This window comes from Drosophila subobscura, chromosome E, assembly GCF_008121235.1.
Source record: "Drosophila subobscura isolate 14011-0131.10 chromosome E, UCBerk_Dsub_1.0, whole genome shotgun sequence".
Taxonomy (NCBI): domain Eukaryota; kingdom Metazoa; phylum Arthropoda; class Insecta; order Diptera; family Drosophilidae; genus Drosophila; species Drosophila subobscura.
Genome location: NC_048531.1, coordinates 15,138,346 through 15,162,429, shown reverse-complemented (window position 1 = coordinate 15,162,429; position 24,084 = coordinate 15,138,346). Strand labels below are relative to the sequence as shown.

The window sequence follows — 24,084 nt, the reverse complement described above, 5'->3', positions numbered from 1 at the left end:
GAATAGACAGAGAAGAACATGCAATAGTGGAGCGCATCGACAGTGGAAATACCCAGTAACCAATGAAGGAAATAAACGGAAAGAGCTGCAGCAGCAGGAGGAGGCTGGTGGACAGTGTATTTCGTAGGGTGTCTACCCATAGGCTATGCAAATTGCGATCAGCACTCCGCATCTATTACATTTTGCGTAATTTTAATATTCACAAAAATATATCAAATATACCCTCACTCAGTACAGAGTACAGGGTACGAGGAGAGAGTATACGTAGACTCTAAAGACGACATGGCTGCGGCGGCTGCTGCGTCTGCCTCCTCGGGGAATAATTGTGCACAGACAATAAATCAACTTGAGGAGCGGAAAATGCCAAACAAAAGGATTTTTTCAATTTGCGAACCAAAACACACACAAAATAAATGATAATGGTTCTCTAAGCGAAAACTATTGTTGTCAAGGGCGGTGGGGCGGTAAAAAGGTGGGCGGGCGAACACAGCCGCAAGCCGGAAGTCGGAAACTGAAAGCCAAAATGTCAAAATGCAAAATATTAATCATCATTAATTCAATCAACATTTATTAACATGGACTTTGCATTAGCACATAATGTATTTCTGACCTTTTGTCAACCCCCAAAAAAGCATGCCGAGAAGTGCTGTCGAGTGCCTGTCGCATCCTTTGGTCCTTTTACAAGTGAATACATAGAAAGGGAAACCACATTTTCAATGCTGCTGCTGCTCCAGCTGCTCCAGCTGCCTGACTGTCTGCTACAAGGGTCAAAATCCAAGGCTGTGTCGAGAGTCCTGGTGTCAGAAGAGGCCATGGCCCATGCCGTTTGTCTTTTCACAGAGTCTGTTTCTGAGGAAGGGAATGCGATGGATATGTCCCTGTCCCCTGTGTTTGTCTCTGTGTCTCCCCTTTGGTATTTGAGCAGAGAGCTCCAACCCCTAAAAAGAGCTCCAGCCCCCGCCAAACTTTTGGCCCTGCTCTTAGAGTCATTTCAAACTCGATTTCAGTCATTTGTCTTTTGTCATATTAATAATTCCCTTTTATTATTGCCACCATGATAATAAGCTGTCTGCTACGGGCACTCATTCTCCCTATCTCTCTCTCGCTCTCTCTGAATATCGTAATCATCGCAAACATTTTCCATTATCCCCTCGTCACATTCCCCATTGCCCGTCCAGTCCTTTTTGCACCACAGCACAGTAAAGCGCAAAAGGTGCGCCTTGGTTCACCTTTTTTCACTCTCCTCGTTAATAATAATATAACGGATACGGTACAAAGTGGGTGGGGAGGACGGGGGTCTCTCGAACGTCGCGGTACCCTTCATCGTTCAAGTGCCGTTGCATTGTCCATCCACTGAAACAAAGCTCTCTCTCTCTCTCACTCACTTACGCTCTCTGTGTGCCCTTTTCTGATTGCTCTCTTCAAGTCATTAATTTTCATTTGTTTTTCGTTTTTTTTCAAGTGTACTTTTTTACGAAAATCATCTTGAGGGCTGCTACTCCCCTTTTGTAATAGATCATTAATAAATAACGAATAAAAAATACCACAAATGGAGTGTGTTGGGGTGGGGGAAAAGTAATATTAATGCAGTCAAGTGAGTTATTCACTAATTTGGTAGATAACCGCAAAAGTTGTCAGCCCAAAAGAGAAAGATGAAGAGTGCTTACACTCCTAACGACATGTTGCATAAAGAAAGCGCACCACAAAGAAAGTTTTAATGAAAACTTTTATTGCTCCATGGAGCTCTATGGAGTGCATGAGAGGAGGACAGCCAACACTTGAGAGGATGTCAGCCTCAGAAAGTTTACGAGTTTGTGTGTGTGTGTGTGTGTGTGTGTGTGTGTGTGTGTGTGGGCTCTGATTCGATTAGCTTTCGAGTGCTCTCTACACTATGGCCACACACGAACAATGTTGTTTTCATTCAAATCAAAACCACACGAGACACCACAAAATATTATCAAGTGCCTGTGGGATACGAGGGCAAAGAATGGTTTCTCTAACTGGATTTGCAATTATTATTGTTTAACAAGAAGCATAAGCCGACACTTATCCCCCCACCCACCCACACACAGACACACTTGATCCTGTGGCTGCTGCTGCTGTAAAATACGAAGCCCTGCCACAAGCACAGGTCTGAAACAAAGATACAGAGGGACAGATACATGCGTGTGTGAGCTTTAACAGCAAAGAAATTTTCAAATATTTGACAATCCCAGACAATTGTTGCTTTTACGGTAGCGAGAGGGACAGGAGCAGGGCGTCCATAAATCCAATGACAGAGCCAGCAACCAGCAGCCAGCATTCAGAAGCCTGAAGCCCAGGACCAATGTCATCTTATTTTAGGCAAATGATAAATTGACAAATTTATTTGGGTCACAGTCAGGGCACATTCATCATCATTTGCAGGAGATTTTCCATCCATCGGGCCACAGGGAAAATTGAAAATTTTACTTTTTATATCCAGTAGGATTATGGGTATGCTCGGTGCTAGGGATTGCTTTTGGCAACTACTGGCAGATGGAACTGGTGACTTCTTTCTCTTGTCTTGTGGCCCCTGCCGTTTTTATTCCATCGTTGTGGATATTTTTGTGATCCGAAGGTACTACCAAAGTCGCAAGAACTGCCACAGCTGTTGCTGCTGCTGCTTTTCTTGTTGTCTACTTATAATGGAGTGGCTTGGCTCTCTGGCCAACTGACGGACACTTTTGGCCAAAATGCTAATGCAGTTATAATGAGCTTTAAGCCAATTGGATTGGATGCCCATGATTTGGGTTCCTGAAATGCGGCTTGAAGTCTCATTCGGACATTTGCATAATTAAAATTGATTTTGCCTTACAACCAGAGGAGGTAGATAAGGTTCCTCCTCTGCCTTCAAGGCTGCCTTCCATCCATTGTTCATTTATAATCCGTGCAACTAGTTCGCTGATTGAGTTGCCAGCGCAAGCATTGAGACGCGCATAAATTTGCATTATAGATTTGCGACCTACTCTGTGTTCTGTATGTTTGCCAGTCTTCGTGTTGCGATTTCTTTCTGCATAATGCAGCAGACAAACACAACTACAAACAGGGCGCTAGAAATATACTCTATAGGAACTTACCCGGCGATAGCTCCTCGGTCATGGCACATATCTGTCGCGTGGAGAGTGCCAGCAGCAGGCAGGCGCCCAGCAGCAGGCATTCAGCAAACATTTTAAACGTGAAAACTTTTGGCAGCGATTGTGTTCAGCGATTGGCCCTCTTTCTTGCAGAGGATTGGCAGTGCTGAAATGAAATGAAATGAAATAATAGGAAATTAATATTGTATCTAGTCTAAGTCTCTGGTGCGCCCAATCCCTATGCTACCATTGGGAATATATTGTGCGCGATTTGCCAAGCGAAATTATAAAGATTTGCCAGCCATCGACGGGCTGTGGGCTCTGACGCACATTATTCACTGGGCGGCAGTGCCGCAAAGTATGCAACGTCATGCGGTATGGCGAAGGACCTCCACGAGGGCGAGTGCGCTATGCCAACGATGGCTGACGATGGCCGCTGATGGGGCGCAGGAGGTGGCACCCTGAGCCACACGTCAAACACATTCATCACGAGTGCCAGAGTGACAGATGGTAAATGCGCGCGAGCCTACAGCCTCGTTTGTTCATGGCCTCTGGCCTAGAGCCAGCCAGCCAGCCCGCTGCCTGTTTTGCTCTGTCCTGCCCCCTGGTCCAGTTTTTACCCCGGTCTGTTCGCCGCCGCCCCCTGTTTTCCTCTCCTGTCATATGGCGCGAAGGACAAAAAGGACAAATGGAAATTTTTCCAATTATTGCAGACAGCAACGGCAACACCATCATCACAGTGCTGCAGAGGCGCAAAAAGGAACATTCAACGCTTTAAAGTGTGACAATTCTCATATTTCATTCATGCTCTCAGGTCTCAATGCGATGCCTCCTCCAATGCCACATGCCACATGCCTCAGATTCGGATTTATCAATAACTAATTGCAGAATTTTGAGTGACGCGTCGCTCAGGCGCCGCCGCTCGTCGACAGTTGATCAAAAATCCATTCTGTCAGCATCACATGCCCACGCATCCAATATAACAGTGAGCAGTGAAAATATATGTACGATACACTTGGAGTATATTCGGAAAGTAGTGCTATATGTGGAGGAGGCTGATGGTGGGGTCAGAGGTGGTCACATCTGTGCATGACATGATTTTGGCATTAAAATGAAAGTCATATTTCGTAGCTCCCCTTTCCCCTTTCCACTCGCCATTTTCCTTTTCTTTTTTGATTATTTTTGATAAATTTTATTTTTATTTTGGACTGACAGCAGCTGCTGAATAATTACACATACACACAAGCGATGCATGGCCTGGGGTTAGAGTGTGCACAGTGCGCGACATGGCCATAAGAGGAATGAAATGTTCATACAGAAATAGAGAAGAAATCTTCGGAAACCCGTTGGCAATTGGTTTCAATGATTTATTGCAGATATTTCTGAACTGATTTGATTGAAAATCGATTATTTTACTTTCTTTTCATTTCTTTTATTTAAAAATATTTCTAAATGTAAATCGCATCGAGATGAAACGCACTGTAGCATGGTCGCCATATGGCAGCATATGACCCAAGACACGGGGCTCTGGCTCGCTCCCATCAACACTTTCAATTTCAAAAGGAAACTTTTGGGGTCCACGCCACAAGCCCGGAAGGGTGGAGGGGTTTGGGCGCTTGTATGTGTGCGTGTGTGTGTGCAGTGAGGGGAGGATTGTGGGCTGAGGGTCCTTGCTTTACGAGGTCCTGTTAACCGCGCGGGTATTTACACTAAGTCTAATGAAATGTTTAACAAGCACTTTGCTCTGCGCAAATCCCAATGACCCATAATATTAGCATAAAATCACTTGGCAAAGCCAAAAAGGGAGAAGAACCTACCGCGCCACCCCCTTCCCTCTGCCACCTCTCTCCCATTCTCTTCATAAATAAGTAGTTTTGGGTGTGTGTGTTTGTGTGTGTTGTGCTACTTGCTAGTCCGCTTGCGTGGCAAGACACGGCTCTATGCGGCGGTGGGGCCTTAGGAGCGGGAAAATTTTCATTTAAATTGCACACTTTAAAAGTTGCTCCTCCAAAAGGGGCTGCTGCGGCAGAGTGCGGGGCCAAAAGGCTTAACAAAGCGGCCAATCCAAGTCCCTGGCCTATGGCCCATGGCGATACGAAGGGTACATACATACATCTAAGCCATTACGCTGCATATAAATTTTTATGTTGATCCAATGTTTTATTTGTTTCTGGGCGCCACACCGCGCCGCTCCTTTTTGCTGTTCCGCTTCTGCCGCAACCAAAAATAAATTACATTAAAATTCTAAGCCATCAACCGGCAGCAGCAGCAGCAGCTTTGGAAATTTATTTATCCACATTATCCGCAGCAAACTCTATTTGTCAAAAAAGGATGGGAGAGGTTTCCCATCTGGTTTCTATGCCATACCCCGGCAAAAGTTCTACACAATCATCATTCGAGTCAATTAGTAGATTTATACAGTTTAGTTTTGTGGTCTAAGGGAATTTTGATGAGTTTCATTACGTTAGAACCTCACAATGAGGGCTTACCGGGGTAATACATGGCAGCTGTACGAATGTTGGGATCTAATTTGTTTTAACATTGTTGGGGTCTGTTTTGATGCTATATTTGTGAAGTTTGCTCTTAGATTAATGTTAGTTTTGTAATGGGACAAGACAGACACTGTTACAGGAGCACTATTTCATCTCGAGAGCATTCTTTTATTGAGATTTTAACCCAATTTGTTTTACGTTGAACTTTACACTGAAAAAAGTGTCATGGAATGTCCCTAAAAATCTTTGAACTAACATAAATAAATTGTACACATTTGCTGCTGCTATTTGAGGTTCATTCTTTGTTGTAATTGATTAATTGCAATGCAATTTTTTATTCTGTTTGCCAAGTGCAATGTGCGACCATGTTTTATGCTTATGTTATGTGTTTTGTACAATTTCCTTCTACATTTTCTTTACATAGTTTTCTTTCCTAAGACCAAGCCCCACATCTTGCACAGGTATTCCTTTGACTTTTCCCTGCGCCTAAGCGTTTCATGCACAGAGTCACATGTTTGTATACAGACATAAACACACACACACACATGCACAGATTCGCAGGCACAATCACACCCACATACTTGGCATCAAATGGCCCACAAATGCAGCCATAATGCCATTTTTTTTGTAAACTTACCTAAAATCGAGTCAGTTTTAAGCTGCGATTAATGTTTGTGCAGCAAACGATTGAATTGTTGTTCAGTTTTTAGTTTGCATTAAGGGGGAAAAAATGTAAACACAGATACAAACACACGCGCACTCCACTGACGGGGGACAGGACGGGACTCTCCTCGCAGGACTCTGCTGCGGATTTAGCTAGGACTCCGCCTCCAGAGACCTTGGTCCACTCACAAACATTGTCCACACATGTGCCTTTGCATGCCTAATTGTTTCAAATTGCACTTAACTTTTTTAACGAATTAATGTTGCGAAAAAACAAAAATACACGAAAAATGTACAGATGCACAAAAAATTACTGACAGACAGACGAAGGCGCGCTCCGCTCTCTCTTTTCGTAGCGCTCTCTCTTGCCCAGTGTTCCATTCATACATTTTCGCTCTCTCCCTGCGTTCCATTGCCAGTTTGTCCTCTGAAATGAACATCTGGCAGCACAAATGTACGGCAGAGCAACGCAAGAGGGTCGACGGGTGCTGTCAAAGTGACAGCTGGAGCGTTGCCAGAGCGCAGAAGCAAGATTGTGTTTTGCCTCATTTCGTTTCCATTTCGTTTCGTTGTGCCTAGAGCACCTGGAACCTGGGAGTTTTAGCAAGGGTTGCTTTCAAGGCTCTCTCATGCTCAATGCCCTCCGCTTTCATCTCCTTGCCATTGCTCATTGCTGTGGGAGAGTGGGAGAGCGACAATGACAATTACCTGGAGAATTGGCATTAGCCCATTTTCGTTGCGTTATAAATTGCGTTTGTCACTTTGCGAACATTTTCAGGCTTCTCTCCCTGACTCTTGACAATGATGATGATGATGTTCCCGCTCCCCTTAACGCCTGCTGCTGCTTGTGATTTTACATTTCGCTTCGATTCGCAGCTCCGTATTGGAAGGATCCCCATTCTAGCAATTACATTTAACTTTCTTGCGTCTGCTGGCATGGAATTAATTTTCGATTTTATTGTCAGTTAGATGATGCTGCTCCCTGAAGCTCTGATTTAATTGAAACTGCATGAATATGCAATTTTTGCAGGCTATAAATCGAAGGATGCTTCATGCCACTTACCTTTTTCCCCCGCTCACTCACATAGTTGCCCCATCACCCCCATTCCATTTGATCATTCAAAAAGTAGCACACATCAGAAATATACAAATATATTTATTTAATATATTTGCTCCACATATTATATTTTTTACTAAGAATAAACCACACAGAGATGGTCAATTGGAAGCATTTTGTGAACTGCATTAAGAAGGGGAAGAACGGGAAGACAAATGGCGGAGGAGGCAAGAAGGTGGAGCCACCAAAGCCATCCAAACTGATGAATATGTCGGATATACTGGAGCGAGTGCCGCCCAATCAGCTGCCACAGTTTCAGATGTTCAAGAAACGGAATGAAGAGTACAGAGCGTAAGTTACATCCACACCTAGAGATAGCTAGATGCAACATACTGATAAGTAATTGTCCTACCCACAGTCGCGTACGCAAATATCCCGATGCCATGCCGAAAATCGACTGGGAGTATTATCGAAAGAATGTGCGGCCAGAGTTTGTCAGTTGGGTGAATCAATTCGAGCAGAAGTACGACAAACTGGATACCCTGTTCGTCAATCGGCACGTCATGATAAGCACTCGGCGATACTACGAGGAGGTCAACAAGGAGACGGAGGAGCTGCAGCGGGAGATTTGCGAGTACAAGGAGCAGTCGGACAAGCGCATCAAGGCGCTCAACGAGCAGCTGGACATACTGAAGGCCATGATGCCATATCAGGACATGACCATGGAGCAGTTCTGCCAGCATCGACCTCATTTGGCACCCGATTTCATAAACAAGCCCACGTTCTGGCCGCACACACCCGAGGAGCAGATGCCAGGACCCTCGGACCCAATGGCCCTGCATCCGGAAGAGCCAGAAGAGCCGCCAAAGGCACGACCGAAGCCCCCTGCCTCAGCAGCCACTGCTGCCAAACCGAAGGAGAAACCCGCAGAATCGAGTGCATCCCCAAAGAAGGAAGAAACTTCAAAGGCTGTTGAGGAAATGACAGAGAAAGGCGCAGAAATGGTCAAAGAACTGGCTTTAAAGGTGCAACAGTTACTCACTGTCGCCGTGGCAAAGATCTCAGAGGTGGCGAAACAGGTGCACGACGCAGCAGCATCCACCAGAGCTACCAAAGCGGCAGAGGCGGCCAAGACGAAAGCAAAAGAAGCCACAGCGAAGCCAACAGAAGGATCAGCATTGACACCCAAATCCAAACCCAAATCAGAAGACGAAGACGATGATCATTACCATCGCAGGGAGCACTCGCCGAATATTTGCACACAGACCATCATCCGCGGCGAAGAATCGCAAACGAATACCGATGTGAAGGCAAAGCATGTGAATCTCAGCATCGAATCGGATGACGAGGACGATGATTCGCTAGAGGAAAAGCGCAAGAGGTGCAATGAAATGGAAAGCAAACGCAATGCCAAGAAAAAGCCAGAGGGGAACGACTGCGACGACGACGACAATGACAGCCCATGCAAGCAGCAGAAAAAACAAAAGATTTCCGAGTGTCAGTCGCGGGACAAGCAAGAGTCCCCCGAGAAGGACTGCGAGAAGCGGCGGAAATGTGAGGCTGAGGAATCGCAAAGCGAATGGGAAAAGAAATCCACGGAAAAGAAGAAAGAAGAGCTTCAATTTGAAGATGCAGCCAATGGTGATTTTGCCAATTCGATTTCCACCTGTGTGCCAGTTCAGAAAACCAAAATAATCGACAAAAAAGGAACAAGGGATCCATGCAAACCCCAGGAGAAGGCCTCCTTAAACCAGATGCCGGAAGGTGGGAGCTCCAGCCAAGGAATAGGAATGATGGGCCCCACAGGCAATGACATATTCAGCTCCGATCAGTATCCAAAAGAGTACAAGGAAGGGACGGAAGGAGCTACGGAAGGTGCCTTCAAACAGAAGCGAATTTGGGAGAGCGATTCACAGAATTTAGAGACAGGAGAGGACAAAGTTAAGGAATCGAAAGCTAAAGCCAGAGAGACAGATGCCGCTGGTGATCAAAAAGTGGAGGAGGACTCTCCAGTCAATGTCTATCCCCGAATGGAGATTACAGCAAAGGCAAAGAAAACAAAGTCTGAACCGCCACCAGTAGAGGTGCAAAAAGAAAGCGCAGATGACTTGGCCAAACAGGTCTTCGACATGGCCACAGGCGCAGCCTCAATGCTGAACGAAGCGACCATCTCCGTGGAGGAGGCACAGAAGTTGAAGAGCCATCGCATTGAGACACTGGAGGCCGCTTATCGATCCGCCCACAAGCAGGCAAATCGGGCACTGGCCGAAGCTTTCAAGGCTGTGGAAGCCGCCAATAAGTTGGCCAAGAGATCTCGCCGCTCAAGCGAATCGCAGTTCCGCGATCACGATGCCCAGGCAATGGCCGAGAAGCATGCACTGCTAGCCAAGATGTTGGTCAAACGTGCGGTGGCCCTAAAGAAGGAAATTGCCAAGGTTCTCGAGAAACTCGAGCACAAAGAGTAATCCAGTCGTCCATCAAGAGTTTATTCCACAATTTAAGCAATTCTTTGTGTTCTTTTTTCGATGTTTAGTTTCCATTAAATTTTCTGCAGCATTTCCCTTTCGTTTCGTTGGTTTCTCAAACCATTTTGCTGACCAAATTCTTCAGATACGAAACGCTTTTTCTGGGAGGGAGGGGGGGTCTACTGAAAACTTTTCTGTTTCGAATTAGCCAACAAAATGTGCTCCTGTGTGCGTGTGTGTGTGTGTGTGTGTTTGTGTGCCGTGTTCCAGTGTGTGTTTGTAGCATTCGTAGATTGCATAATTATGCAAATTTTTGTTGTTCTTTCACCCTCGAAAAGTGGCAGAGTTGGGCATATTGGTGGGTTTATTTGGTGTTAAATCGAAGTCTTTTGAATTACACATTTTTATATTTTACTAAGACAATCTTTCTATCTCTTATCTCCACCAGAATATCAAATGAAGTTTGACGAAAACTAGGAAGCGACGGCAAAGTCTTCGAAGACACTCTGTAAGTCTTTTCTTTTTAACTATAATATTTATTGAAAGTCGCTGGTTCAGTCCCTGGCACTCTAAGCACCACTTTCCCCAAAAAATCAGAGGGTAAGCGTCAGTCGAGACTCCTATAAACATAAACCATTTCGTTTCTCCTTTTGGGTCTTCGGATTTCTAAAAGTAGCGATCCGAAAAGTGCTGCCTACTTTTTGCTTTCGCCATTTTCGCAATCAAACACATTTGCATAATTAGTGTATGCGTGTGCAGTCGTTCGTTGGTGTGCGTGTGTGTGCTGGAATGTGTATTCGTGTGTGTGTGCGTGCCTAATTCCCGTTTGATAGTTTGTTATAAGCTTTAAGCCTTGAACACATTCCTTTTGTACACCGAATATTGAAAATCCCACGCTAATGTAGAGACCATTGTAAATATTTTCCACTAAAATCCGGCTTGGCCTTTATTTATGTGTATTCATTTATATATTTGTAAACTTTAGCAGCCATATAAATTCAATTTGAAAGCCCCTTTTCGGGGGCTAAGGGCTGCCGTCCTTTTGTCTGCTGCTGTCGCTGGCCGTGGCCCTGGCCCGTGGCCCTTTGTTGAGCCTTTCATTGTGCAAGTGTATACAAACACCTTATCGCTTAATCGATTACGTAGGTGACAAAAGCATTTTGTTAAAACGCAAGGAGGCTGGCTGGGAGTAAGCTCCCTGGCAAGGGTCTAATGTACCCTTTGGGGACACCTTTTCACAGCGTAATTTGCATATTTATTTAGAATTTGAAACTGATTTCAGGCCCTCGGACGCGGGAGTCGATTAAGCCTGAAAGGATTATTCATGAGCTACAAAGTGCGCGAGACGAGGCTAAAAACAAAATGTGCTTTAAGCCAAAAAGCCGTACATTCCGCTCAATGGAATTGGCCATTTGGCAACAGATTGGCTTTTCCTTTGATAGTTCTCATGTGCTAGCCCGTTCTGGTTGACAGTTTTCCCGCTGGCTTCTTGCTGCGGAAATATAAAATATTGCGCTTATGTTTATTGTTTTTCCCCCTTACTCCTTCCCTCCCCCCGCGTGTGATGTAGATACTGTCGCTGGCAATTCCCCGTTGGAAATAGATTCTTTTTGGCAAGTGCTTTCCTCCGCAACTGGCGGCTGGCATTGACCCAAGCATAATTAAAATGTGTATGTACCATACCCCCTGCGACTTTTGCGCCTTTCCACTTTCCCACTTGCTGAAAACTCAAAGCAAATACGATTTTCCTTTAGCTTTATGTTAGCCATGTGTGTGCGGTGCGGTTTTTATGGGCTTTGGCTTGGCTTCTAATAGCGCCCAATGGCCAGAAGCAGGCCTAATTAGCGGCATTTAACTAAGCTTCATGTTTTGGGGCCGACGTGATCCTGATTACAAGTGGAGTCGTACTCCTAGAGGGACCTCCAGGACACACCTGACTGCCTCCGGAATGCGGACGGTCGCGGCCAGCGGGTGGAACATTGAAAATGTAAATTTCCACAGCATGAAAGCAACAGCGAGGAGCCCAAGAGCTTGATTACTAAAGTCCTGGGAGCTCCTCCGCTTTCCAAGTCCTGTTGCTGGAAGCCTGGCGCGTGTGCCCAAAAAAATCCACACACACACACACACACACACACACACACTTAACGACGTAGTTAGCGTTAGTTAACGTATGTACGTGATATCGTTAAGTTTTCGGTATAACGTTACCCGTAGACCACGCGGCGCCCTGCGGCATAATAAGTGTCTTATTAGTTATGCGAATGGAGGAACCTCCTCACTACCCCCTGGACACACACTTTCGTTGGAGACACTTTTCCCTGGGTCCTGGGACAAGCCAAAAACCCAATGTTCGTTCTCCTAGGACTCGAATTCGGATTCAAATTCAGATTCAGGCGCTGTGTTGCCCCAGCCAATGGCCAACAGTTTTGTTTGCTTAGGAGCAACTCTCCGTCTGTGCCAACTGTTGCCTTGAATTTCAATTTTGTTTTTCGGGAGTCCAACGTACATGTGCACATCTATGCCTCATCTTATATCCACGTTTATTGTGGTAGATTCGCTTCAATTAGCAAATATCTCAACTGCTGCTGCTGCTGTGCCAATTACTGCCCATCGATGGGTTTTAATTAATTCAAAGCAAACACTGAGAACATTCTTCTAACTGCACGTATGATTCTAGGCAAGGAAACTCAGTCTTTAGTTGACATTCTCAATGGGTTTACATGATTTTATTGATTGGTTTTTTCTTTGTGGAATGAAATTTCCCCCCAATTTGTACATATATTTCATAAAGAACCGCTCTTCTCCAAGGTACAATTTTATTGCAAATATTTTTGATCTCCTTCTTCGGTGGAAAAAGCAAAGTGTAAGAGCTGCAAATGGCAGGATTTTCTTTGCAAGCGGGTCCTAAAATAACAAACAACCTGAAAATCTATTTCTACAGTTGGCAAGAAGATAAAATTAACGGCCGTCTGTCGGAAGAGCGAAATTAAAATTAAATTCCAAACAGCCGTTGGGCCTTTGGGTGGGTTCGGGTGGTTTGGTTGGGCAGTGGGGCGGCTGTTGGGGGGTGCCTGTCCAGGTAATCGGCAACGTGTAGTATTTACTTTTAGCGCAGCTTGTTTATTTTTTAATTTCCTTCCAATTAAGCAACAAACAAGAGCGAACGAAAGCGAAACTGAGACTCGAGACCGTTTTGCCCGAACTCTGAGGCATGGAGGACTCTACTCTGTTCCTCTCGCCGACTCGTGCAACGTGGCTCCTGAGGCTGTGGGGCACACGAAACAGCAAAGGACAGAAACAACAGAGAGGACAGAACAAAAAACACATAAAACAGAAAAGAAAATTAAATCAATTCGCTCAAACCTAAAAACATGCTGGAAATTCATTAAAAAGCGTTAACTTTTGTTTAGTTTTTCTTGGATTTTAATTGCGGTCTGCAAGCATTTTTTGTTATCTTTCCTGCAGAAATAATTTAAGTTTGGTCAAAGTCACAGTGTGCATATAAAAAACCAGTTTTTATAAAGATTACAAGATAAGAAATCATTTCAAGCAGCCGAACAGTTAATTACATACCTACATATGTATGTATGTACATATGTATGTATGTATGTTAATAAATTACTAGACCAAACACCCATGCATGTATGTATGTACAAATCTACATACAATACACACATTCTCATACTCGTACATTAATTGGAGAGCAAAATATCGACACTGGTTTCTTCTCTCTTCCTTCTCTTACCTTTTGACCATTGCTTTATTTGCTGTCCCTTTCCTCATTCCAACGTAGGGGCACAGAACTTTCCCCTTCTCGCAATTTACCGCTGCATTAACAAGTCACCCATCAAACGCACAAACCTTCGCTCCCTTCGTGTAGGAGAGGAAGACCACAAAAGTCAAATTGCCATGGAATGTTCCAGAAACCATGGGAATTTATGTATGCCGCTCTCCGAAAAAATAAATGTGTGAGACTGGCGCTGCAATAACTAAGTTATTGCGCATTAGGCTTAGTTTCTCAAATATTCCACGCTGTCCACTGTTACCTTCCATGCTCTCCTTATGGTCTCCTCATCTTCTCTCATCCACCACATGCCATCATAGCTACACAGCCTTTCCCCTTTTGGCATTTACCGTAGCATAAACCCAAAAACGTTCGCTTGCTTGGAGTAGGAGAGGGAGAACACAAAGTCAAAGTCAAATTCAAAGTCAATGAGAGAGCAATTAGGAAGCGCAACAGAAAGAGAGCATGGAATGTTCTAGAAACTAGCCTCCTACGCATATAAATCTGCGCCGCTCTCTCACTTTACATTTTTCAGCAAGAACAAAAGCACGCGGTTTTAAGTCAGCTCCGCGTTACGGGTCGCGAAAATCGGGAAAACGATGAAAAATCGTTCGGGAAAATAGGCGCGCAGTGTAGTGATTCAGTGTGGTGCTGTGCAGTGTTTTGGTGAAGTGATGTGAAGTGTAAAGTGGTACTGTGTGCAAAAATGGCAAGCAAAAGTTCCTGCAAAAGTGAAGTGTTCAACGCATAAATCTTTTTTCACGTTCACGTGATCTCTGGCAATTTGTAAACGTGTGTGTGTGTGCAAAAAATTCGGAGCAGCGCTGTTTCCAATGCCCAATGTGAAGAAGATGAGAAAAGCAATAAGAAAGAGCGAGTGCAGCGTGTCGACGCTCTCTCTCTCTCCGTCGTCAAAATGGCATACAAAAGGCAGAGCCAGCTATGGAAAAATAAGGAAATAAGTGAAAGTGAAAAGTGTATTGTATAAACATATTCCATGCAGAAATGTATTTTTTTTTGTGTGTGCAAATAATTTAAAAGAAGCGGGAAGATTTTTCCCTTCCCTCTCCAATACCCAATACGAAGAAGTGGAGAAAAGCAATAAGAAAAGAGCGAGTGCAAGTGTTATATTCCATGGAGAGGTAAGGTCTTGGTGATCCAAGCCTCTCTCGCTAGTGTTTCCCCACGATCTTCAGTCGAAGTGCCTCACCTTATATTAATCTACCCAAAATATGTGCTCTTATTGAAATGTGCCGTACGTTTTCGTATTCGTTTCGTAAATCGTTCTATCGTCAATCTTCTCGCAAATTTTAGGGTCCCGTTTACCCCTCCGACGTAACCACGAAATCGCGATTTCGCATGTGTGAGGGAGAAGAGCAGTAAATTCTGCCATAAGAGTAATGCCGAAAAGGTAAGAGGGAGAAGAAATTCTTACTGTTGTTATACCACGTTTTATACCATGGCCGTCCATGGCTGTCTGTCCATCCGTTAGTCCGTTTTGAAATGGAACTTTAGAGCAGCCTATTAAGAGAAATAAAGAAACCCAAATATGGAGAGAAATCCCTTGTCACGCACACATCACTAGCTCTTTTAAGTATTCGCCTGTGTCCTTGGACAGGAGGCAGGAGGCCATTACCTATGCAAAGCATGTGCGCATAAATAAAGAATGTGCCTCAACATTTGTAGGCATCACATCCACATTCACATGATGTGGCACGTATACTCGGTGGCATTATTTGCTTGCAGCAATTAGCAACTCTACCGAAATTCCTTCTGCGAGGCATTAATTAGGCACCAGGACGAGCTTTCTGCGAGCACTTAGAGAACGATAAACATGGCTTTAAAAGTTACAAACTATATTCTTGATGCAACTGACAGTATCAACAGACAATTTTAAGGATTGGGGTGGGGTTTGGTTTGGTGTCAGTGAGGTAAAACAAAGGTTCCTGCATCAGGCTGCAGGACATTGGCAGGCCAATTGGTAGAGCAACTGGATGAGAGTGCGTGTGGGGCGTCCGCTCATGCGGTCCTTGAGGAGATATGGCGGCACCCCGTCCTTGGCCAGCATCCCAGTGCCGTGGGTATCGAGATGCACCCAGTCGCTGCATGGCACCATCTCGTGGAGAACGGCGGCGGCTAGACACGACGACGCTGGCCCCCGGCCCTTGTTGCACATGTCAAAATTGCCGAATTTGGTGACCAAATGCTTGAAGTATATCCACAGAGGCAGGCGCCACAGGCGGTCGCCTGAGTAGCCGCCGGCCTTCTGAAATTGCTTCCACAGGAAGGAGTTGTTGGTCCACAATCCAGTGGCAGAGCCGCCCAGTGCGCTGGTAACGCCCGTCGCCATCGATCCCACGTCGATCACAAGCCTCGGCTTGAACGTTGCCTGGCCATAGAGCAGGGGATCGGCTAGCATCACTGTGCCGGCGACACCGGGATCCATGACTCGCATTGTCCGACCGTTGAGCAGAGTGACAACATCGCCGGGTTTTACGGCCATACCCGAGGGCAGGTTCTCGCAGAGTGGAAGCACAGCCGACAGATTGATGGGCAGGGAGAGGGCGGAGGCCGCACGGATGGTGGCCACCACCAGGGCGGCTCCCGAGACGGTACCGCGGTACTCGTCCATGCCCCTTTTGGGTTTCAAGCAAAGGCCGCCGCTGTGGAAGGTCAGTCCTTTACCGACCAGCAGAACGGGCTTGTCCTCCGGGGCGGTGCCGCAGTAGTTGATCTCCAGTAGGACGGGGGGCTCGCAGGAGCCCTTGGCGATTGTTAGGAAAGAAGAGAGACCCTTGTCCTCGATCCACTCCATGGTGCGCACCTCGACGGTAACGCCGCATGGGCAAAGGGCATCGACGGCGGCCTGGGCGAAGATCAATGGCGTCATCTCGTTGGCCGGCGTGTCACACAGACGTCGCGTGAGGTTCTGGGACTCGGCCTTGAACAGTCCCCGCGTCCAAGCTTCCGTGTCCGAGGAATGATACAGCTCCAGCTTCGGTATGTGGGTGCGATCGCGCTTGCGACGGTTCATGTTGTACCGCCAAACGGCCAGGGCCGAGCCCTCGGCGGCTTGCTCCGCATAGTCCATGCCATCGACGTGAACCTCACCGCAGCCCTGAAGCTGAAGGGCCCGGGCGCCAACGGCGGCGCACACGCGCACATTCTCCATGCCCTCGTCGATAACTTCCTCGTGATTGTAGCCGGCCCCCTCTCGGCCCAGCCCCACCACCGCCAGGCAGTTATACTCCGTGCCAATATTGTGGTAGAGTCTTCCTATGCCTAGCTCTCCAGTGAGTCCCGATTCGAGTATCAGATCGGTTAATTTTCCGCCAGCTAGACGATCAAACTCATCGCCACCCGCCGAAAGTTTCGGCGGATGATCGCCCTCCTTCTCGTACAGACCCACGGCGACTCCTCGCATCTCATCGCACTTGGTGCGCACCTGCAGGCAGCGCAGGCTCTGTGGTAGTGCCCCATGGTAGCGGAAGAATCCCAGCGCCGAGCGACGCCAACCGCCGATAAATTGTAAGCGAGACATTCAGGGAATTTGGAAAATGATACGTTAAAAATTATGAAAAATTATTGTGGAAACCAGTTTATATGAACGTGTGTGTGCGGGTTTTGTGTGAGGCTCCGTTGAGCTGGTGTCAGAATACTGAACTAAATAGACAACTTTTATAGACAATAGACATTTAATTCAGTGCACAATGATTGAATGGAAAGTAGCAGAATTCAAGTGAGAGCAAAATTTATGGAGTGCGGTGCTACCAAAATAAATCCTAGGATATGCACATTATTTGGTAAATTAAATCGTTTTATTGGACTACAGCGTACGAGTATGTATGTAGTATTGAGTTCCGATTTGATTTTCTGATCTGAAGGCATTTTGGAAGGGCATTCAATGGCCACACATTTTCGATTTCTGCATTTCTTTCCAAGGGCTTATCGATGACACTTTGAGGCTTTCCATAATTTCAGTCGATAAACGATGGGGATAACCGGGAAAACTTTCATTGAAAATGGTTGACAATTAAGGAATTTATTTACCATAGAATACATACCAACACATGACACACGTACACGTACATAAATATGAATGTATGTATTTATGTACATACTTGACTATGTATGAAGCAATCTGGCGGCACTTAAAACTTTTTATTTTTTACCGTGATTAAATTTGCAATTATAAACGGCAACAGCAAGGGCAACGGCAGCGCTGCAACAACAAGTGCACTTGCCACCATGTCACATAATGAGAAAAAAAGTGAATTGTGGAGAGAATCGCTTGGCAGAGATTGGGTGTGGTGTGTGGCCGGAAGGGGGGAAAACGTATATGAAAATTGCAACCAAGCCGCAGACGAAACACGTAAAAGCAATAAAGCAATAAATTGCCCAATTTGAAGCACTATTGTAGCCAATAATTTGCACAGCCACTTGCCCACATGCCCAGCGACCATCGGGGCATGGGCCATGGCATGCCCATCTTCCATTCGCCAGTCGGCAGTCGGTAGTCGCCATCCACCATCCGCCATCCGCCACGCACCACACATATAATTTTCAACAAAAATATTCACATTTGTCAATGTCGCGTGATTGATGTGGTCGAACGCATTTCCGCCGTGCAGACAGGACTCCCAAAGAGAGAAAAAGAGAAGCGTAAAAAACAGCCGAAATACAGATACATCACACATACATACATACAAACATACATATGTGCATACATACGTGCAATAAGTAGGCGGCACAAAACAACACACAACATTGTTTTTTGTAAAAGAAGGATGCTGTATGCCCCAGAAGGATACGGATGGCCTGGCAATGGATCTGTCTGTGGAAGTCTCGTTGGTCCTGGCAACAGTGTGTGTGTGTGTGTGGCGACATTACGCGATTTTACGCATGATTTCAAATTAATGACAGCGGCGCCTGGCATTCCCCCCTACCCCAGCCCTACATCCATCCATCCACGCACCTTTAAGGGAGGCCTTTAAAAATTGCACCGCTTTTCCAGGATGTTTAATTTCCTAAATGCATAAATCTCTACTAATACGCAACGCATAAAACGCACCAACGCAACAAAAGCAGCAGCAAATCTAAATCTAAACGCGAACCAACAGTTTGGAATACCCTGTACAAGAGGGGGGCATACTCTTTTGGCCAGCAGTTTGTCTGTTACTGTAGGAATTGAACATCAATATTGTCTTGAGGTTTTTTCAAGTTATAGAAAGCATTAGAGAGACCCATTTATTTTTTTGTTCTTTTTGTGTATCTCCTCTAGGGTAAACCTCACTTCGGTGCTATGTAGCCACATTGTGTTCCTATGAGTAGTGCCGTTTGTTGGTGTGCGTGCAACATCCGAAAATCATAAACAAACTTCAAACGACATTACCCGCACGGGGGAACAATGCCCCAAAAAGGTAGGCAAAAAATGGTTTTTGCAGCTTATTACGCACGGCTACCAATGGTCCTGGAAATGGTCCTGTGAATGTCCTGGGCAACCGCAGCAATTCAGCATCATATGTGGCCGGGCGGCCGTGCGGCTCCCGGTTTCAATAGGTGTATGTCTGTCTGGCAGGCGGAAGATGACAACGGCCTAGCTGTGGGTCCCCCACACACACGTAAAGCTTTCGTTTTCATTTCCGTCTATTTGGGGTACTCGAAAGCCCGTTTCGTGGGAAAGGCCGATAATATGCGAAAATTTATTACCTTCCTTTTGTACTCTTTGGCAGAAATTAAAAATCGAATAGGAATGAATTTGGAATGAAGATCTTTGGCTTTAGCGTTTCGCCTTTACTTGTTTACTCACGTTAAAGAGAAAACTTTGGGAGGGCAGGGCTAAGTGAACCCATTTCGGTCTTTCGATCAATATCACAGCAATCATCAGAGAAATCGTTCTTTACTTGCGAGGCAGACAAATGTGACTGTTGGCTGAAGATCTCTCAATGTTTCTCTTATCACAAAGTCAACAAAAATATATAAATGTAATATGTATTTTGTATGGAAAACCTTATTTAATTTTCGCACTAAATTAGAGCTTTAATTACGATTGTTAGTCGCTTGTTTTGTGGGAGTGAGTGCTTAGGGGCCACGCATTGGCATTGTCTCTCTCTGGTGACTCGTAAATTACTTCAGACTCCATAAATCACGCAATTGAATTCTAATTTTTGGGCCAGACAATTGAACATAAAGTGAGGGAGATGTGTGGGTAGTCTCTGGTAGACGGAGCTGGAATCAATCATTGTTTTTAATGCACAAATGGGGAGCAATTACAGTCAGCTTTTGGGGCCCAGACAAAAGAATTTATCACTTGATTAATACTTACTCGGAGTGCTGAGCACACTTCTCTGCTTTATTTCGCACTTTGTGGAATACTGGGAACAGCAGCAGGCCAAACATCGAGTGCGACGCTGTTCCCACTACGCAATGGTGAAAGCAAAAGTAATAGTTTTCGATCATTCGGCAATCAATTAGCACCTTGCTTACCAGCACCTACCATCAACAGCAAATATTTTCCCATCTTTCGGACTGGTCCAGTAGTATATAAAAGTGTCAACCAGCAACCAGAGACGTCTTCAAACTCAAGCTTCAAGCACCCAACAATGGCTTTCTTTGGTCACGTTCCGATTGCTATCTTTTTGCTTGGTGTAATCTTTGGTTGCGCTCCAACTTTTGCTGATTTACGTGAGGATTTGCGAGATTTTGTGGCCATAGCGCCGCGACGACGCATCGGTTATATAGCCGCCAGGTACTATATCTTTGATCCGAGATTCCGTCAGGCCGTGGGATTTGTTCGCAGCGATGAATTCTTAAAGACCTGGCAGCAGGTGCGTGCCGCTCCCGATGTGGCAGCCCTCATTGATTACCTCAACGAATACGGATCGGGCTATGATGTGACCAGCCTTGTGGACAATCTTCCCCAGCGACTGCGCGCCTTTCAGCTGTCGCGCACTGTGCCCGTGGAGATGATGCTGCACCGCGATCTTACCACATTCCTGCGCGAAGCGGTCCCTGATGTCCCAAAAGGTGCGTCAGGGCGGGGATTTCGCCAAATTCTACAAGGCCCTGAGGGACAAGCAGTTCAAGATTCTGGTGGATAGAGCAAGGGTATGTTTTGAGAAGGGATTTTGGTTTTCTCCAAAGAGAAATAGAAGCATAAATGATTTTTATTCCAGAATTCAAGTGACCTGCAGGCGCCACTGAAAAGATTGAACGAAAAGAACATCAATATCGATGAGATACTGCAAATATTGTTTGAAATAATCAATTGGGGACCGCAGAATCCGTAGATCAAAGTCCACAATCGAAATTTAGCTTAATTATAACAAAAACATTTTTTGTCCAAGTTTTGATTGTTTTTTTTACTGAGGTAAAAATCAAGAGATTTGTATAGAAAGCGATTCCTTGGCAGTTTCTTAGAATATACTCCTCTAGATGTTGCTGGAATTTTTTGTTTGCTGCATAATATTTGCTGCGGGCCTCTTTCTCACTGCTATAACCTTTGATTTTTGCTGGAGTAAAGCTGCAGCCAGAGACACTGTTCCAGGGGAGCGACTTCTCTTGTTTCTGTGGCATGAATGTCAAAATAAACTTGTGGCATTTTGCTCATGTTTTACCTATCTTGCGGCGCACTGCCGCACTAACTGCTGTCACTACAATGTGGAAAATCAGCAAGAAGGCAAATTCCCCGTTGGAAAATGCTGGCACACACACGCACAATATGCACTCATTAGTGCAACATGGAATGGTGGAGTGTGGTTGCTGGTGTGACAAATGGTGAATGCAGCAAATCCTCATTGATTTGGATTCCACTCTGGGCCATGGATGTCTCCCACTCCCACTCTTTCTCTATCTCTCCCCCCTTCTGTGGCGCCTGAAATGTCACTCTGTCTCTGTGTTAAATGTCAGCCAAAGAGGCGGCAGCGTGCAACATGCAACATGAATGATTTTATTCAGTGCTCTGAAACTTCGTAGCATAATTTGCCGACATCGACATAGTTTTTATGGCTGGCAGTTTGCGCTTGCCGCCAGTTTATTTGCCACAAAATGCGGCCATATAAGCGTTGCCAAGTTTATTTTTGGAAAAAAGCAAATTGCTGTCACTGTTGCTGAATATGCAACAAAAGTTGTTGCACTTGCAACGCCCACATACACATACAACATGCATGCGAGGCAGAGTCAAGCCAAGACAAGTCGAGGCAAGCCAAGCATGGATCCATGCCCCACCCACATCATTTTGGTGCAATTTTTTGGCTGACGCTGAAGCTGATGCTGCAGCAGGCAGAGGCGGCGAATGGGAACGAATGAATGGGCGCGCGCTGCCGTTGCCTCAGCTGGTGGCATGCAACTGTTTTGTTGTTGCTGCCGCTGTTTCTCCATTTCGCTTGACATTAATTTTATGCCATGTTTTTGTTGCTGCTGCTGTTGCTTTGGCTGCGCGCTTAAATTGTCGCATTTGTCTTGTCGCTGACTGCTGCTGCTGCTGCTGCTGCTGAAGCTGTTTCTGCTGCAGTGCTGCGGCAGCGTGTGGCATAAAGTTTTGTGTAATCCTTTCAATTTGTTGCATACTTTTAGGCGGAAATTAAAATAACAAGCGCTACGTGGTAGCAGACTCCTTGCCGCCGCCTCGCTTTCTGGCTTCTTCCTTTCGGCTTTCTGCTTTCTGCTTCGCCTGGTTTTAGTTTTAGTTTTGGTCTCGGAAAGTTGTGTCGTACACGTGTTCTACATCCATGCCACACACACACACACACACACACACTGTGTCAGTGGCAGTGCAACAGAGTTCATCAATTAGTAACTTAGACAATGTTGCTCAGGTTTCGTATTTCGGGCGTTCCTTTAGATTTCATATTTCAGATTTCTCTTCCTTCAGCTCCTTCTCCCTGCTGCCCTTATGGATGGTTGGAGAATTTCTCCATATACTGCTGGCAATTTATGCTACAAATGAATTCAGTAATGAATTTTGCAAAATAGTTAAATTGAATTCTATGCTGCTGGCTGCTGGTTGCTGGTTGCTTCATGCACAACAGATGCTCTTGTTATTCCAACTCCATGCTTTTCCAGCTTTTCTGCCAACTGCTGGCAGCCTGCTGTTGCTGCTCGTTTTCCATCTGCTGCTGCTGCTGCTGCTGCTACTGTTGTTGTCATTTGGCATCAAGTAAAAGTAAATAATTGCTGCTTAAAATGCTTGTCAGGAGACGGGCACCATGTTCTGAGTACTCCTTACCTATCTGCAACGTATTTTGTTTTCATGCTTCGGCCAGCACAGAGCCCTTTGGCCCTTTTTTTTATTTGTTGTTGTTGCTGCTGTTGTGTGGGTGGGGTGGCCAGAATTTTTGAGTGGCAGCAGCAGTAGTCCATTTATTCTTTTCGCTACCCTGCAATCGCGTGGAATGTGAAGGGTATATGCCGTAGATCGGTTTAGCATTCCGTTTATACTAAAGTAATTTTAATGAAGCTGCCTTGTGGGGTGTATAATCTAGCATGCCATCAGCCGCAACACTAGAACTTCCCAAAGTATCAATAAATCGAAATTCTCTACAGCTGTAGCTGCATCTATTTTCTGCCAGCTAAGACTCCCATTTACTGGGTATATTCTAGTTGAAACTTCCCTCATTTGTACCTTCTTTCGTCCCTTTTTTTGGTCGGTTCTATTCGGTTGCAGACTCGTTACCGCCTTAACTGCAATATCAGTTACAGAACCCAGAGCTCTAGAGCTCCTCTCTATTTCAAAGTTGATGCCTGCCTTTGCTGCTGCTGCTGCTGCTGCTGCCTTTGGCTGTGTTTGCTTCAGTCGTTGCCCCTTTCTGGTCTTTTTAGCCTGCTTCTATCCTTGTGCTGGTTATATTTCGACCAGATTGTCTGTATTTGCGGTTTGTGCGTACGTGACATGGATGCATCTACCGCTATGGATGCTTGGATGGATGGATGTATGGATCGGCTCGCCAGAGTTTGGGAATTCGGCCGGCGGGGGCAAGATGACTGCTTGCTTAACAATTAGTTTTAAAATGCCAGTTGGGGCTTCCAGTGAGTGCTGCTGCTGCTGCTGTTGCTGCCGGCTATATCCTCGCATCATTCAGAGATGCCTTGTAATCCGTACTTGTTTCCCATACTCATTAGAGCGATGCTACCCATCTAGGGGGGAATGGGACGTGGAGGGATGTGGGTGCCGCATCATAGGGGGTGGATTGTGTGTGCCCCACACCCATTCTGCAGAGAAAAAAATCAAAAGAAACTCGAAGAGAGGGAAATTACAACACAAAGAGAAGAAGGGAAAAATAAACAACAACAAAAACAATCAATGTTGTCCCGTAATCAATTAACGATTTAACTTTACGTTCGTCGTGTGTGTGTGTGTGCCTGGTCAACGGTCTGCTGTCCCTCTCCCTCTGTCTCTATATATGCCTGTATACCCTGTCAGCATTTGGCGCCACCTCCACCATCACAACTTCTGGTAGTGTGCGTTGGGGGGGAAGAGTGCTGCATGAACACGTCATTGTGGCAGAGTTTTTTTTTTCTTTTGTTGGCA

General features: G+C 45.6%; 4 protein-coding genes across 4 annotated transcripts in view; 2 read left to right on the top strand and 2 right to left on the bottom strand.

The window, feature by feature from the left end:
- LOC117890430 (semaphorin-2A) overlaps positions 1-6,513 on the bottom strand; it is a 34,034-nt gene extending 27,521 nt beyond the window's left edge. The window contains exons 1-2 of the mRNA XM_034795259.1: positions 6,225-6,513; positions 3,099-3,261 (exon numbers count right to left, since the gene is read on the bottom strand). Of these exons, the coding sequence (XP_034651150.1) occupies positions 3,099-3,189 (91 nt within the window). The 5' untranslated portion in view covers positions 3,190-3,261; positions 6,225-6,513. The remainder of the gene's footprint in view (positions 1-3,098; positions 3,262-6,224) is intronic.
- An 890-nt stretch (positions 6,514-7,403) lies between these two features.
- Positions 7,404-9,865, top strand: LOC117891539 (nucleolar and coiled-body phosphoprotein 1). The gene is made up of 2 exons (XM_034797050.1): positions 7,404-7,658; positions 7,726-9,865. Exons 1-2 carry the CDS (start codon positions 7,465-7,467, stop codon positions 9,770-9,772), a joined length of 2,241 nt encoding a protein of 746 aa, XP_034652941.1. The 5' UTR covers positions 7,404-7,464; the 3' UTR covers positions 9,773-9,865.
- Positions 9,866-15,438: 5,573 nt separating this feature from the next.
- On the bottom strand, positions 15,439-17,170 carry LOC117891482 (cytosol aminopeptidase). Its single transcript, XM_034796961.1, has one exon. The coding sequence runs from the start codon at positions 17,095-17,097 to the stop codon at positions 15,508-15,510; it is 1,590 nt and encodes a 529-aa protein (XP_034652852.1). The 5' UTR covers positions 17,098-17,170; the 3' UTR covers positions 15,439-15,507.
- Positions 17,171-20,158: 2,988 nt separating this feature from the next.
- On the top strand, positions 20,159-20,845 carry LOC117889765 (protein G12). Its single transcript, XM_034794212.1, is given in 3 exon segments — positions 20,159-20,562; positions 20,564-20,663; positions 20,732-20,845. Coding segments are annotated over 3 exon segments (618 nt in total).
- Positions 20,846-24,084: the final 3,239 nt, after the last annotated feature.